A 15,993-nucleotide genomic window follows, 5' to 3' on the forward strand; every position below is an offset into this window, starting at 1 on the left:
ATGCATATATGATTTTCTGATGCATCTGTTTTTGAAGTTGAAAAACACATCATCCAAATTCAGCTAAAGTATTCAGTTTAGCTCTGCAGGTATAAGTATAAAGTATATAAGTTAAATTCAAAGAATTCTGATTGAAAATCATCCTACGCGTCTAAATACAAACAACACACTCGTGTTACGGGTCTGCACTCACCAAACCAATGAAACCCCACAGCCAGACTCATTCCAGGTTCAACTTTCCTCTCAACACTGTCGCCTCACGCCTGGCAGTGCACAACTCCCACATCTATTGTATTCTAATGGACGACGTCCTGTGACTCAAGGTATCGCACGCGATTGGTGGGGAGGATCTCTGCAACTCAACTCCACATGAAAACCCTCCAATCCCCTCCCATCATGCTTTTAGAGACTGCCCACTCCACGACACCACATGACAAGAGACACTCAGAGACTTATTGTGCGCCTTCTATCTATATATATATATATATATATATATATATATAGAGAGAGAGAGAGAAATAAAAAAATCTAATCATCACATTGCAGAAGGTCTGCTCATCTGTTGCACCGTCAGCTGAATGTCTTTGTTTTTGTGATTGTACATTTGAGGAAGCTGTGATGAGACGAAGTGGCTCAGACGCTCGTGCAGCGCGTTGCGTCCAATGACAGAGCGAAGAAGAGGAAGCCAGGATACACACACAGCTTAGCAGATGCACAACTGCACATCCTGACTTGAATTTCCTGCCTGGTGAACAGACATCCTGACACAAGTCCCCAGATGACAACTCTGGGGACACAAGTCCCCAGATGACAACTCACTCACTTAATTACAACAAGGCAGACGACATTCTTCTTACGTCAGGAATATAACAAAGCAGGAGCACAGGTGAGCCTTGAAGGCGTCAGATTCTCTTTATGAGTAGTTACACTTACTGTGTAATGGAATAAGTGTTGATTCTGCATAGAAACAGCAAAAGGGGGACGTCTTCGAGTTAGACAGGCTGCGTATGAAATGAACACTATATTTGCTCTTCCTAAGTGGGATTGTGTTTGTCAGGGTCTCATTGACTGAGTGATTGGACTTAAGTAAATCTGTAAAAGCCAGTACTGTATCTGGTAAGAAGTGTAGCAGCTTCATAAAATCCCACATCACGTCTAGCTGCCACTTGAATTGTGAATTAGTTCCCTCACTTGGCGGAAAATCTGACATAACATGACAGATGCAAAGTAAAAGTCATGTGACAAGCTGGGAGCCTGTCTGTTTCATGTCTGAGTGCGTTTCTCGTCATTCTTAAAAGGGAAACTCCACTGATTTTACACATCAAAGTCTGTTTACAGTTGTTTTTTTCTCCTCTGGATGTAATCTCATTATGTGCGTATTTCTGAATGTCTTATCTATCTTACATGTCACCATTTTTAATCACTATTTTTACTAATTATAACAAACAAACAAAAACATTTATCTCCAAAAATATATAAATACAATCCATTTTTGTTCAAATCTGCAGCAAATCACACACACTCAGTCCCGAAAAACATCGGGCCTGACATTTTTCATCAACATCCATGAATTGTTCTCTGAAAAATCAAGGAAAATTTTGAACACGCCCTTAAGAGATCTCGCAACGCTAAAGAAAGTGAAAAACAAATCCTGGATCCACCCCCTGGTGCAGATCCCGACCCAGACCTCACCCTTCTAACAAGTTTTGCACAATAAAAAAAGCAGAGCTCTGCAGCCTGCACCTCATCTCTGCTTGAGGCTACATACAAGCCGCTACTGCAAGCCGAACACGCCCGAATCAATGACTTGTCATAGAGAGTTGCATTGTAGGTAATGTAGGAACAGTGCTTAGCTCAGAGAGAAAAACATGTGTCTGTTCTCCTGCATTGATTTTGATCTTTTTCATTTAAAACCATGAGTCTCTCAACCCCATCATGACTGACGGGGAGTCGGTGGGACGACATCACACCTTCACTGCACATTCTGCACAGCAGTGACACAGTGGAACCAACAACCCCAAATGGTTCACTGACACTTCTGTAAACACACAAACTCTCTCAATGCCGCACGATTCTGTCTTCAGGAAAACTGTGTGAGAATAAAACAGATCAGAATCATGTATCCGTGTGAGAACAGCTCTGTTGGCAGCCTCCCTCTGCTGACAATGATAAAAGTGAAAGAGTTGGATGTAACAGCTGGAGGATGACATGCTTTCAAAAGCCTCTGAGTCAAAGGTGAGAATTCCCAGAGTCCCCTGAACGAAGCTCCCAGAATTCTCTGGTTCCTCTTACTCTGTCGAAGCTGCCGATGCTTCCCATGCTCCCCAAGCGGCCTCGCATTCGGCTGGCACCCTGGTGACAGAGGTGATTACACAATATGAAACAAAGCAGATAATTAAAAACATGTATTATTAATAAAACATTTTTAAACAACCACTTTCTTTCTGTTCATGACAATAAGATTTGTTGGGATCAGCGATACAATGAGAAAATCTTCAATGGCAAGAAATACAAAGGTCACATGTATCCTGACATGGTAACATTAGGTCTGTGAGACAATAACAGATGGCAGTAGAGGTCTCAGACTGCCTGGGTTCTTCTACTAGGTCATTATTCTGCTGTCTCACAGGCAGATATGGGTCACACTAAATCCCCTGGATGACAGTGACACATTAACCGCGACTGATACAAAGACAGAGCAGGAGGACGAGTGAAGGTGCACGGCACGGAAACTACAGTCTGTCTGGGCTGAAGAAATAAGAGACGGGGAGAAACTGAAGACGACAGCAGGGAATTAAATAAAGACTAAGTGTGGGGTTGGAAAAGAAAATGTGTTATAAGAAAAATAAAACATACCCGGGCAAAGATATTCTCTAGAGAGCTGGTGAGGGAGGTGCGTGCTTTGTTCTTAAGAATGTCGAGTTTGAAGCGACTGCTGGAGGCTGCACCGTCGCCTGCCGCTGCGCTGTTCCCTGCATTCTGTCAGATGAAAACAAAGCACAAGAGAGAATAAACATCAGCGCAGAAATAATTATTAACATGCGAGTGCAATAAGTAAGTTCCCATGCAGCAGCAGACCACATGGCTAAGGCTGCTGGAAAGAGCCTGAGACTGTTGGTTGCGGCTGTTGGAGTTTTGCCAAGAGAGATAATATTTAACGTACAACGCCCCTCAGGCCAGATCACGATGAAGTAATAATCCACATATTTTAAATGTCAGGTTTGAAACACGAGACAGTGAGTCAATCCAGAACCTGCTCAGCTCTTTCCAGGAACATTATGAATTCAGTTTTTGGAAACTTTTTACGACGGCAACAAAAGCTGGAAAATTGAGCCGACATGACAAGGAAATACGTTTTTGTATTTTTAAAAACTCCAAGGAGGAAGAGAGACACAGTAAATTCTTTGTTGAATTATACGCTACATAAGCTCCAATCCTGTCACATCTGAATGGACTTTTCTAAGATTTCAGGACGCTAAAGGTCCTTTAAAACTCTTTTATTCTTTGGGAAGTTAAAGTAAAACTCCACGACTGAGAATATTAATTTTTTTCTTGTAATTTAGACAAAAATTACAAGATGCATTTCCACAAAACTTGGTGTAACCTTGTGATTTGGATCGGGGGAGAGCCCCTTAAATTTTGGTGCAGATCCGGATCAGGGGGCAGATTCAGGACTTGCAAGATAGGCATTTTTTGACATTTTCACTGTTTTCCAAAGGAATAATTCATGGATCTTGATGAAAATAAGGCACATTTAGGGGACTGATATCTATAGGTGTGTGTGATTTGGTGCAGTTTGAGTGAATTCAAGGGGACTGATGGGCCTTGGCGGAGGTGTGTGCTCTACTGAGTGCCATGTTCGTGCTTTAAATTACAATTTTTTTTTTAAATCATCTACAGGAAACGTGTTTACCTGAGGGGCTTCTCCGATGTGGAGGTGGGTCTTTTGTTTGGTTCCACAGATCTGTCTCAGGTGGAGAATCACCAGCTCATTCTCCTCTTGGTCTGACCCGGGCTTCAGTCTCTGTACACATGGACAAACAAACACTCAGAACTCAAGATGTAAAAAGGACGCAAGAGTTGTTATTAGCAATCTATCGCCAAAAAACATGTCACTCCATTTTCAGTAAAAGAAGTGCGCTTTCTCTAAACTTTACCTGAACTCGCTCAAAGACCTCAACCTGCTCTTTGTCCGTCAGCTGGGACAGATATTTTTGGATGGCTAGCTTTGCTCTGGGTGGGTAGAGACCTGGAGACAGAAATAAAAAATACTCTTTTATTTCGCTTTAACTATAGAGAAATAGACCACGTGTCAAAATATGAATGAGGTGTTGGATGTGTGACTGGGTTCATGTGGCTTAACCTTCAATCCGCTCGCAGAGCTTGTGCAAGTCGTGCATGGGGCAGGCTTCACAGAGCTGGATCGGGGTTTTGTCGCTCTGCAGGGCTGCTGCAGTAGTGAAGGCCTGCTTCAGGGTCATCATCACCTCGTCCACCTGACACACACACACACACACACACACACACACACACACACACACACACACACACACACACACACACACACACACACACACACACACACACACACACACACACACACACACACACAGTCAAACAGAGGACAAGACAAACACACACACACACATGCAGAACGGCAACACAGATATTTTAGTTGAGATTTAAATAAAAATATATGGCTATGACCTCATTCAGACATCAGTCCTGAGTGCTCCAATCACAAGTAGTCAGCGCTATCCCTATTCTCAGCCGCCATACGTTGATTTGCCGCCACGTTATCAACACTGACCACTGTTGACCATCTCTCTCTCACTCACGCCAACACACACACACACACACACACACACACACACACACACACACACACACACACACACACACACACACACACACACACACACACACACACACACACACACACACACACACACACACACACACACACACACACACACACACAAATGGGAATTTACCTGTCTTTATTCAAAAGTGTGGTCTTTCAGTTTGAGAGCAGGACTAATTGAATTCACTTTTAGATCTTGTAATGCTTTTACTCCAAACTCACGCTGCTTCTGTGCACGTGTGAAACGACAACTCTCAGATTTCTCCCCTGCACGACAAAAATTCCCCAGCCAATAAAACGCCAGGTGTAGGGCTGACAGGTGAAATTTTTCCGCTCTTGTTGGAGAACTTAACTTAAAACTGTCTACTTGTGAGCGGATCTCTTGGGAGGGATGTTAAACCAGGTGTGATCGGGGCCTAGGAGAAAACGCTGAAGTCATCATCGTTTATGTCATCTGTGCGACTTACCAGGGACTCACTGGCGCACTGGAAAACGTAGCACACATACTGACGGGGCCCAGACTCCGACTGGTCCCTGCAAACGAATCCAAAGTGGTCGGTCTGTTTGATACCCTGGGTCAAAGTCAAGACAAACGGGAACATATATTTCAGCAAAGGACGGGCATACTTTTTATACATTAGACTGAAAATAAGAGCACTGAAAACATAATGGCTTTTAACATTTTCCATTTTCCACTTTTGATTCAATTCATATAATGACTTCTCTGCTCACACTAGACTCTACATTATCGTTATTCAGGGAGGGCATTTAAAATTGGGCCCGCATCAGACATATTTCTCCATCACTGATAAAAACATAATTTGCCAAATTAAACACTCAAGGGAAAAAAGCGCTAATTCAGATCAGTGCATCCAGAAGAAACATTTGGTCTGAGCTCATCGTCTGAGTAGAACTGCGGCAGAGACACAAGAGAAAGGCTTTGGGTGTGAATATAAAAATAAACCAACCTGACAGCAGGATGAGATGTCTTTGAAGTTCTTCTCCAGCACCACTGTCTTGCTGTCTGGACTGATGAGGTTTACTTCAAAACGCCCCACCTGTGGTCACACACGTTCATGCAAGAGCTTACAACATCTTCATACTGTCGGCAGATCATGGGTGTAACTTAAGGCAAAGAATATATCAAGGTCAAGTATCTCATGACACGGGCTGCGACTATTCTGAGACCCGTTCAATGACAGAAACTCACACACACCCAAAAATCAGAATCAAGGTCAACAAGTGTGCACCAACGATTTTTCCCATAATTGACTGCTATGTGGAGTATCATATTGAGCGTTGTGCTCCAGTTTTTAAAATTAGCTCCATGAGGAAATGGGCATGGCGTATGCAAGCCCGCATGCTTTTTCATGAAGTGGCGGCCTTATGGTTTCAGCAGTCGCAAATTCGGCTCAGGAGTTACAGCCTCTTTAACTGCAGCAGTAACACGGGGCTGAGCGAGTCCGTACATAATGACTGCCAGCCACGTGCACATAAAAATGATTTGCAGCCAACGTGGAGCTCGCAGGCTGAACTGAGCGCATGCAGGGAAGGGTTCAGAGCACAAATCTGAGCGCTGAGGTGAAAAAGCACTTGGTTTTTCTGGCGTGGCAAACAGGATCAAGTTCGAGACAATTTATGATTCGGAAGAAAAAAAAAACACATCAATCTCGTAGATGGAGGAGAATATTTATAGTTCTGCCTATACACCTGACGTACAGTACAATGTTGGAGTAAATCCAAAGAGCATTACATTGTACGTCATCCTCATTCCATTCAGTTCACTGCAAATAGATCCCCTTGTTGAGCCCGGGCACTTGAGAGCAAACTCAGCCACATGTTTTAATGAGAGAACATTGCTGTGATGATAAATCTCCTCCGAGTCAACGGACTGGAAATCTACAAACAGCAGGACTTAAAGATAAGAACATCTTAATGAACCGCAACTGTACTAAACTTCCTGTACCTGGAAGAGCATGGTGCGGTTCTTGTCCGCGTCAGACGGCTGAACGTGGCTTGGTTCGCTGGCGTGTCGGCGGCGTGTGGGGCCCATGATGATGCCTTCCCCCGGCTTCCGCTGCAGACTCCCGGCCAAGCTGCTGCAGCGCGTACGGAACTCCTGAGGCTCCTCGAACCCGGAGTCCTCCAGGATGCACTCGGGGAACGCTCCTCGCAGGCTGCTCTGACTGGTGCTGCTGGAGAGGCCTTTACCTGTGCATCAGACACAGACACATACACATTTTATACATATGCTCATATTTGTAACCTGTAAGACATTGCTCATACTTGTACACTATAATCCACTTTGATTTGATTGATACTTCCATTTGAACACTTTTTCATATCATTACCAACCAACGAGATTGAAGCCTCGTTGGTTGGTTCATAAGAATAATTTCAAAAGGGTAAATCGCCTTCAGTGATGTGCTCATTTGCATCAATTCAATGCAACAACTTCTCCTAATTCACGATTTGAGTTCTTTACCTCCACCTCCGGTCACATCCTCCTCTCCAGGAACTTCGGGGTCGTCCATACTCTCGTTCAGAGCAGAGGAGAGCGGGTCTACATCACCCCCAATGAGGAACTCCACGGGGGCGCTCTCCGTGGACCCTCGCTGGCCGTTGAGCAGCCGCAGGCGCTTGCGCTCGACCTCGTGCTGACGAAACTTGTCGATGCAGTCGTCGATGAGGGTGGACGGAGGCTTTTTGTGCCCAATTGTCACCTGGAATTTATTTCAAAATCTATTAAACGACCTAGTTAAATGCGAATGCACCGTGTACTTGAACTTGTGCTTGAGGTACCTTGCCACAATAAAGCACTTCAAACTTCTGGGAGTTGTAAAAAGCCTCGTCTGCTTCCTGTTTGGGCTTGGCACCGTCCTTCAGGGCAGATTTGGACACCTGGCGAATGCTGCTGATCACCTCAGGGACCTGGAGGAAAGGCCCAGAGCATGTGATGAATAGGAAAGACATTGAAAAGGAAAACTTGTAACAAAAGAGAATGGGAAGGGAAGTGGAACCAAATGCCAGGGGAGGATTTCTCTGCAGCACAATAACACAAGAATTCCAGAACTCAACATAACTGACGTAGGCACATTAATAGCAATAGCAACAATATTTTTTACCAAGAAAAGCTCAAGTAAAAAAGACCTTTGCAGCAACTGCACTAGAATGACATCTCTTAAATTCAATCAAGCTGCACCAAATTGCACAAATTACAATCGTAGATATCAGTTCCCTAAATGTGCCTGATTTTATTTCATCAAGATGCATGAATTACTCTTGTTGAAAAATGCCCTATCTTGCAGCGTTAAAGATCTGCATCTGCCCGGTGATCTAGATCTGCACCAAAATGTATTGGGCTCTTCTCAAACCGCATCCTTCCACCAAGTTACGAGCAAGTCCAGTAGTTTTTGCGAAGTCATGCTTACAAACAAACCAACAAAAAAATACAAAGGACAGGGATAAAAACATAACCTTATAGTTAGGGATTAAAAACATAACCAAATAGTGCCATTATATCCAGACCACGATGTAGACTCAATCCACAAACCGAAGTCACCACAGAACAAGAGAAATGTGTTTATATGGCATAAACAAGTCACAGGGCCTGATTGTATTTTGCAGCTCAGCATGAGATTTGAACTATCACAAGCTCGTCAAACAACAGTGGAGTCAGAGGTCGACCGGCAGCCAAGGGAACGAGGGAACACCCACACCCTGCAGGACAAAATAAGACAACAAAGACTTGAAGGTCACGGAGCCTGCGTGCTACTGGCACTTCGTTCAACAACTGCAGGAAACAGTCAAAAGTCACAGCACCGTCAAACTAACTCGCATCCAAACAAAACACAAACAAGTCAAGACAGAAAGTAAGTGAACTCTTAAGCAATTCTGGAAAACACAGTCCATCCTTCAGTCATGAGACACTTTTACAGTTGAGAGTAGAGAGGAACGGTTCAGAGGACAGGGAGCACTGAATCACTGCGGCACTAAAGATATTTGGCAAGGCAGCTCTAGAAAGAAAAAAAAAGAGCCTGGAACCAGAGGCACAGCCAAGGTCGGCCAAATGCAGTGCTTAAGACAACAATGAGCGCTGAAAACAAACAGTGCGCACATCTATTGTATACGATAAGAGCTGCACACTGGCCGCTGTGCAAATATATTCATTATGTGCACTAGGGAGGGAAGTTATGTAACAAAGTAATTCAGAGGTGCGAACAGAAAGGTTAAAGAAGCGAGAGGGCAGACACACAGTAAGGGATGGATTGTGGGGAAAACAATATAAAACAAGACATCCCATGTAACAAAGTGTGTCCCTGCTGCTCACAGAGGTTCACGTGTGAGACACAGAGATTAAATGGTTGTCGGTCATACATCTGCTGCATTGGCTGCAGGGGCTATTTTAAAAGTCCCAGTTTTCCAAGTCCCGGCCTTCCCAAGGGTTTGAGGCCAGCCAGGACAGAGGACTGTATTGAGATGAGGAAGAGGGCGGGCGAAAGGGGCGGTGGGTTGTTAGTGATACACACTCAAGCCTTCTTTGCTTTCAAAACAAAACTCTGACCTGTGACATTGATTCTCTAACTGTTAGCTGGTGTATTTTTTAGTCTCTTTTAGAGATATGACAAACTTATCACAGTCGGCAAATAAAAACAAGCACCAATGCTGGAGAAAATGTGCGGCAGTAAACGTAGACCATTCCCATGTGTTCTAGTTTTGTCCCCAACTTGAAAATCCTGGGCCACAATGTACTTGTCTTTTGCAGTGCAGCACTCATAATATGACAGGAGATAACGTATCGAGAGAGAAGACAGATATTTGTTGAAGTTCTTGTTGGCAGCCGGTAAAAAGGCCATTACGAAGAGATTGTACAAGGCCAGGGGCGGATCCAGCGGCAGGGCCAGGGGGGGCACTGGCCCAAGCCCCTGATGTGTGTCTTTGCTCACAAGGGATGACCGAAATGTGCACCTTACTGTCAGTGTGCATGGATGTTGTACATTTGTTTGTACCCTTTATGGCCCGTGATTTATGCAAATCCTAGATCTGCCACTGCACAAGGAAGAACCGCCAACACAGGATGGAAGGCTGAAAATTGTGAATGGAATATATGGAAGTGTTAACTCATAGAATAAGAGCACAAGACGAACAATGTTGAGAAAGGTTTTGTGGAAACAGGGCAATCCAGATCTTTTCATGTTTCTTTGTTTGTTTCGGTTTTTTGGGGGTTGGGGTTGATATTTCTGTTTCGGAAAAAAGCAATTAAAAACAAATTAACCTGAACCATGTCACCAGAATGCACAGTGTGAACAGAACGTTTTTGTTTTGGTAAAACTCAGCGCTAATGCTACGAGGTCGAGGTAACTCCGAGGCCTTGCTGGCTCGGGAATCACGGCTGCACTGTCTGGTCTGTCTGGCCCCGTGTCCCGCGCTGCTATCACTGAGGGGGGAAATGAGCGCCGTGTCAGGAACTGCTGGATTATACATGGGTAAGATGACGCCACGGCACCATTTGATCTGATTAATTATTTGTGCATCTCCCCGGTACAGAGCCAGCGAAGGTGTTCACTCCGTGGCTGGAGACAGGCACGGACAGGCAGGAAATCTATTCAAACAAATCCTCCCACCCGGACGTTTCTTCACGGTGCCTAATTTGCTCCTCTCATTGCCAGGCTTTATGAAATGATATCAATGACACGAGGTCCAGGGCTCGTCTATATCAACACCAGCAGGCGGACTCAGCTTTAAGAGCTTAGGAGAAAGCAAACAGGAGGATTGTCCTGAGCGCTGCATGGCTCAGTTTCCTGTCAAACCTCCCTTTACAACAGGCCCTAATAGTCTCTGGTGAGACGGTAGTTCTTCTGCTCTTATCGGCAACGTTGAGCCAAACAACAGGGAAACAGCGAGGTCTCACCGAATCTGCAATCAGGCCCAATTAGACTTCTCTCAGACACACAGGTTATCACTGTGTCAATACAAGATAAGGGTGAAAACAGACAGTGACAGATGAAAGGGAGATAAGTCCGCATGTCGGGTCAGAAGCAATGAAGGGTTGAACCCTTTTTTTAAATTAAAAGTAATCGATGTATGTTCTAACGCAGCAAATGAAAGATAAAAACTGGTGATTTAATTAAATAAAATTATATGTTTTATGACATTGTATATGTTGTAATTGCTGCCTCCTGAAACACTTTGTAATCTGGATTTTAAAAAGTGCTCTATAAATAAAGATTATTATTATTATCAAGGGGGTTGTGTTTTCTTCTGCGTTTGTTTGTTGCAGGATTGTGCAAAAACTGAAGGGAAACTTGGTGGAAGGATGCCACATGGATCAGGATAGAGCCAATTAAAGTGTGCGTAAATAAGTGCAGGTCAGGGGGCGCATCAAGGAATTTAGATGTTTTTTTTCCCAACATTTTCCTTGATTTCTCAAGAGAGTAATTTGTGATTTTGATTTTAAAAAAATCAAGCATATTCATGAGTGTGTGAAATCTGGTGCAGATCCACACAAAAATCATTAAGGGACTGTTAGGCCTATTATATTAATATAAAAATTTACAGCTGATCTTCATTTGCAAAAACTTCTTGCACAAAATGTCTCAATTAAAGTGAACTGGGGTTATTATGTGTTCACGTGAATGAACAGTGCTGCTTCAGTCCACGTAATTGAAGTGCCTGCAGCTCTTTGAGGATTGTTGCTGAAGACACTTCCTGCCGTCACATGTCTGTATGTGAGCCTCACTGCAGCTACAGTGTGACGTCCTCACACCTGCCCTGTGCTTTTCCATGCGCCTGAGGACAAACTGGGTGCCTCGGTTTGACAGACTGTTTGTGTCCCAACTGAAAACAAAGCAAGACAAAAGCTCACGTGTCGCATTAACACAGGATCAGAGCTCTCAGGTCATATAATTGAATGGGAAAAGAAAAATCACAGTGGGTCAATACAGCAGTGACACAAAGTGGCTTTTTATGCATGAATTAACATGGTGGTTTTACAACACGATGTCAGAAGAACAGCATTCAATTTGATCTGTTAATTGACCAAATGCTGTTAAACCAATGGGCTACACATCTAAACTGCCAATAATGGGAAAACCAGGAAGTAAAACCAGGCAATATTTTCCTGCAGAGTTATTATGTCCTTGTTTCCACGTGACTTGGAACAATGAACTGTTCCTGATGCCAGTTCTCTGTCAGAATCGGTCGCAACAACCAGATAAACCTGTGGTCTATCGCGTCTTGTTTTGCAAGAAATACATTCATGTTAACAGACAGTGAGGCGGCCACCTCACCTGCTCTGGCTAATGCATGTGAGCACAGGTGTGGCAGAGAACAGGCTGATCCAGAGAACAGAAGAAAAGGCATGTTTGGCTTTGTGTCCCATGATGACACAGAGATCTAGAGCAATGTCAGCAGATAGATAATGAGGACTTTTATTTTTGCCCCACCTTAGCTTTATGGCAAAGAGTTGTTCCCCAAATTCAGATTTTGGAAAGTCAAGTGCCCTCTGCTCATGAAGGTGTCCCCCTGTCACTACGTGTCGCTGGACGACAAACAGCGCTGGCGAGTCATCCGAGGGTCACCCCAGGGAGAGATTCCTCTGAGGTCCAGTTCCAAGTCTGAGCAGAGGTGGCGGCTCACACCATGCAGGACCACACTGTGTATTATCGGCTTGATAATGGAACAAGTGAGCTGAGCTGAGACGGTGTTGAATGTGCGCCTGCTGCCACGAGGAGTCTCACTGGGGATGTGAATGAGTATCTCCGAGTCTGAGCTGCACTATAGGTGGTAATGAAGCAATAAATCAAAGTGGATGGTTAATTACCTCCACTAAGAAGGTAAAGTTTTCTTTGTAAGTTTATTTCTCTGTCTTTCTGCAGCATTACTCAGAAACTACTGACCCGAATTGTGGGTTTTTTGTTTGGAGCAGATCTAAATAAACTGACGCCGGAACAGTTTTTTGTCACTTTCTTTAAAAGGGTGAGATGGTGCGTTAGTCTCACCAGAGGTATGCACTCTCTTCGGCGTTTGATGTTATTCTGGCACAATATTCTGTATGTCCTGTTGCCATGGATACACTAATGAAGAGTCCAGAGATGGCCGAGCGGGCCTTGAATGGCTAAATGGCCGCACCTTATGCATAAGCAATTACAGCTGGGTCAGAAATATCATATATACTGGGACTGAAGTCATGTTCAAAGCTGAGGAAGACAATGAAACACACATTGTCTTTAAAGGCTTTGCTTTGTTAGCGATGCTTTCTGTACCGTGTGTGTCATTTGATTTAACCTTCCACATAGAGCCACACGTCTTCCCACAGGGTTTGTACAATGTCATGTCAACAGCCAAAAATAGATCTGAAAACAAGCCTGTCGCCCAGAAGGAGAGTTAGAATTTTATCGTGTTTCCGTTGGCAGGAAGATCATTTCAGAAGCACATTGAGAACCTTTGTATTGATAACTGGCAAATAATCATATCATCAACACTGGTCGTGTGGCAGCAGTGGGCTGATAGAATAACCCATGCATTCTACAGGGTCCACCATGCACATGTGCCTTAGCTCTGTTGGCTGCCAAACCAGTTTGTGTTGCATAATAACGCTGGGTGAGGAATGTTCAAGATGCCTTTCTGACTGCTGTATACAGGAGGATCCGTGGCAGGCGCCTCGAAAGTGCCTCTTCCTCGATCTCACTGCCTCTTCTGCTCTCGGTTGTGAATGTAGCGGACGCGCTGTCTTGCACAGGCCCCGCACATACCACAGGAAACGTGATACAACGCGGGCATGTTTGAGTTTGATGCAAATACGTGGCGCACAGCACATGGGACCTGTGTGTGAAGAATAAAAGTGAGGGTTTCCTGGTTCACTGCGGAAAACAAGAAGAACGTGAACACGTGTAAAACGGTGTAGGTTGAGTTACGGCAAGTTAAGGAGCATGTTGGCACAAACCCAGACCAAACGATTTCATATATTTCCATGAGAGAACATGTATTAAGCATTTATTCTAGTTAACTAAAACTCTCAGACACACGCATCAGTGTCATGCATGTGGAGAACCTGACCACAAATCATGACTGCACGTCTGATTTTTCTACAGTGACTCCCACGTCACTAATTTTTGACTCTTCACCACATATTTCGGTTCATTACCCAAGACCTGCACGCTGATCAGCATGTAAATGTGCTGACACAATATTTTGCAATTTGACTTGTTGTCATCACACACCACAGGCGGAGACGTCTGATCCCCTGCACAAGGGGGGTGGGGGGGAAATACAGACATGGATTAACTTTGCCAAAATAAAAAATGCAGGGTGCTCATCCTCACTGACCGTTGACCTAAATACTTAATACCAAAGCAAACATGTTTGGACTATTGACTAATCTACTGTATTTGAGATTAAAATGGCACAGTTGTGACCTCGAGGACATATTTTTTCATTCAGGCTTTGTTTAGTGTTTACACTGAAAGAGGCAGGGCTCTCTGTGTGTGCATTGGTGGGCCTCAGTGGGACATCGTGGTGATTTATAAGAGTTTTAAATTGAAAACCCTCAGGAATGTGAGAAAACATTAACATTACAGAAAGACATTGTAGTTGAACAGTGTCTTTCATGAGCAGCATGTGGGGGGGGCATTAAATCTTCATCATCGTCAGACACAAATAGTTTCCCCACTAATTCTGCACTATTTTCTCTGTGTGTTGTCCTTGTCTGTCCCTGCTCCTGGCACAGCTGCTGCTCTGGAAGTGGTGCAGGGTTATTTCTGGGCACTGGGGCAGCCCGACCTACCTGGTTGGGGTCGCCGGCCTTGAAGACGTGACAGGACATGTCGGACTCCGGGTTGTCCGGCTGGCCCCGCAGCAGATAGGCGAAGTAGGTGAGGTCGTTGCTGTTGTGGATGAAGCGAGAGATGAGCTGCGCTTTGTGCTCGAAGATGAACACCGAGGAGTTGTTGCTGCTGGAGGGCACGCACCGCACCAAGGGGGGGTTGAGGACCAGCTGGACCTCTCTGGGCTGCACCACGGGGCCGCAGTCGCCCCTCTCGCCCCGCCGCCGGATCTCGGCCACCAGCCACGGCAGCATGGGCAGGGTGGTGCGCCTGTCCAGCGAGGACCAGCCGATGTAAGTCAGCGTGAACCTCCGGTCCGACTTGGGAGGACTGTTCTCCTTCTCATCCGGACCCTCCATGTTTGTCGTTGACGGCTTCGTGGGACTAAAAGACTATGGTTTGAAAAGATGACACAGATGGACCATTCCCTGAGATCACAGCCACGCGCAGTTGTGTTTAGTTCGCAACAGTTTCCATGTCCGCATCCACAGTGAAAGTTCACACAACACGACGCACAACATGTGCTCGTCCCGATCAGCTGCAGCTCTCCATGTTCATATCCAAATCCACCCAAACCCTCTGCGATGGACACTTTCCCTTGCAAGGTTGGTAGTCTGCGCCCCAGCTCCGCTCCTCCACTATTTGCATGGGCAGGGAGTCAAACGCTGAACAACCCTGTACTGTACCTTCCCAGGCTCGCTTTGCTAAAACGTGGCTGTGGATGTGGCTCCTGTGTCAACACAAGTAGCCCAGAGGAAATCTGATTTCTTTACGTCGCTCCTGAGCGCGCACAGCGACGCGACGCAATTTTACGCAGCGCCTGCAAACCCCAGTTGCGCACAAAGCTCGGCTGGCACCGCCACGCTTTTCCTTTTCTCTGGGTTTTTTAAAATACGAACACTGATGCTTTATGCTCGCCAACCTCTCGAGTGTGATCCTTTCTTCCACAGCGCCTCGGAGGTGGAGCGGCTGTCTGCGCGCTGACGACCCGCCCAACCCTCCCAAGCCTCCCATGTGCTGGAGGAGTGGGCAGGGCAGAGCCGCGCTGTGTGAAACGTGACAGGACGGAGGCCCCGCCTGTTCTCACCCCCAATAACAGAGCCTAATAACTGGAAAGTCTCTTCCAAGGCCGTGTGGAAAGTGTCTGCAGCCCCCAGGCCACATGGTCCTCCAGGCCAATACCACCCCCACTTACCATCCACCAGGTAACAGCAGGGCAGCAGAGGTCTCATGGAGGCACAATGATCACATGTTACACTTCCACCACCAAGGAAGTTCAAACACTACCTCAAAGTTTTGCTGATT

General features: G+C 45.3%; 1 protein-coding gene across 7 annotated transcripts in view; it reads right to left on the bottom strand.

Annotated features, from left to right (window-relative positions):
* The window catches only part of tbc1d4 (TBC1 domain family, member 4), a 30,995-nt gene extending 15,164 nt beyond the window's left edge, over window positions 1-15,831 (bottom strand). For 3 of the 7 annotated variants that reach the window (XM_034575262.1, XM_034575258.1, XM_034575259.1), the window contains exons 1-11: window positions 14,649-15,047; window positions 7,667-7,795; window positions 7,350-7,587; window positions 6,831-7,075; window positions 5,833-5,922; window positions 5,332-5,436; window positions 4,364-4,496; window positions 4,158-4,249; window positions 3,914-4,024; window positions 2,857-2,979; window positions 2,293-2,352 (exon numbers count right to left, since the gene is read on the bottom strand). In XM_034575262.1, coding sequence (XP_034431153.1) covers window positions 2,293-2,352; window positions 2,857-2,979; window positions 3,914-4,024; window positions 4,158-4,249; window positions 4,364-4,496; window positions 5,332-5,436; window positions 5,833-5,922; window positions 6,831-7,075; window positions 7,350-7,587; window positions 7,667-7,795; window positions 14,649-15,047 — 1,725 coding nt within the window. Of the gene's footprint in view, window positions 1-193; window positions 373-2,292; window positions 2,353-2,856; window positions 2,980-3,913; window positions 4,025-4,157; window positions 4,250-4,363; window positions 4,497-5,331; window positions 5,437-5,832; window positions 5,923-6,830; window positions 7,076-7,349; window positions 7,588-7,666; window positions 7,796-14,648 lie in introns of those variants that run through there. The other 4 variants (XM_034575264.1, XM_034575263.1, XM_034575260.1 and 1 more) reach the window with 3 other exon arrangements.
* Window positions 15,832-15,993: the final 162 nt, after the last annotated feature.

This window comes from Hippoglossus hippoglossus, chromosome 21, assembly GCF_009819705.1.
Source record: "Hippoglossus hippoglossus isolate fHipHip1 chromosome 21, fHipHip1.pri, whole genome shotgun sequence".
NCBI lineage: Eukaryota > Metazoa > Chordata > Actinopteri > Pleuronectiformes > Pleuronectidae > Hippoglossus > Hippoglossus hippoglossus.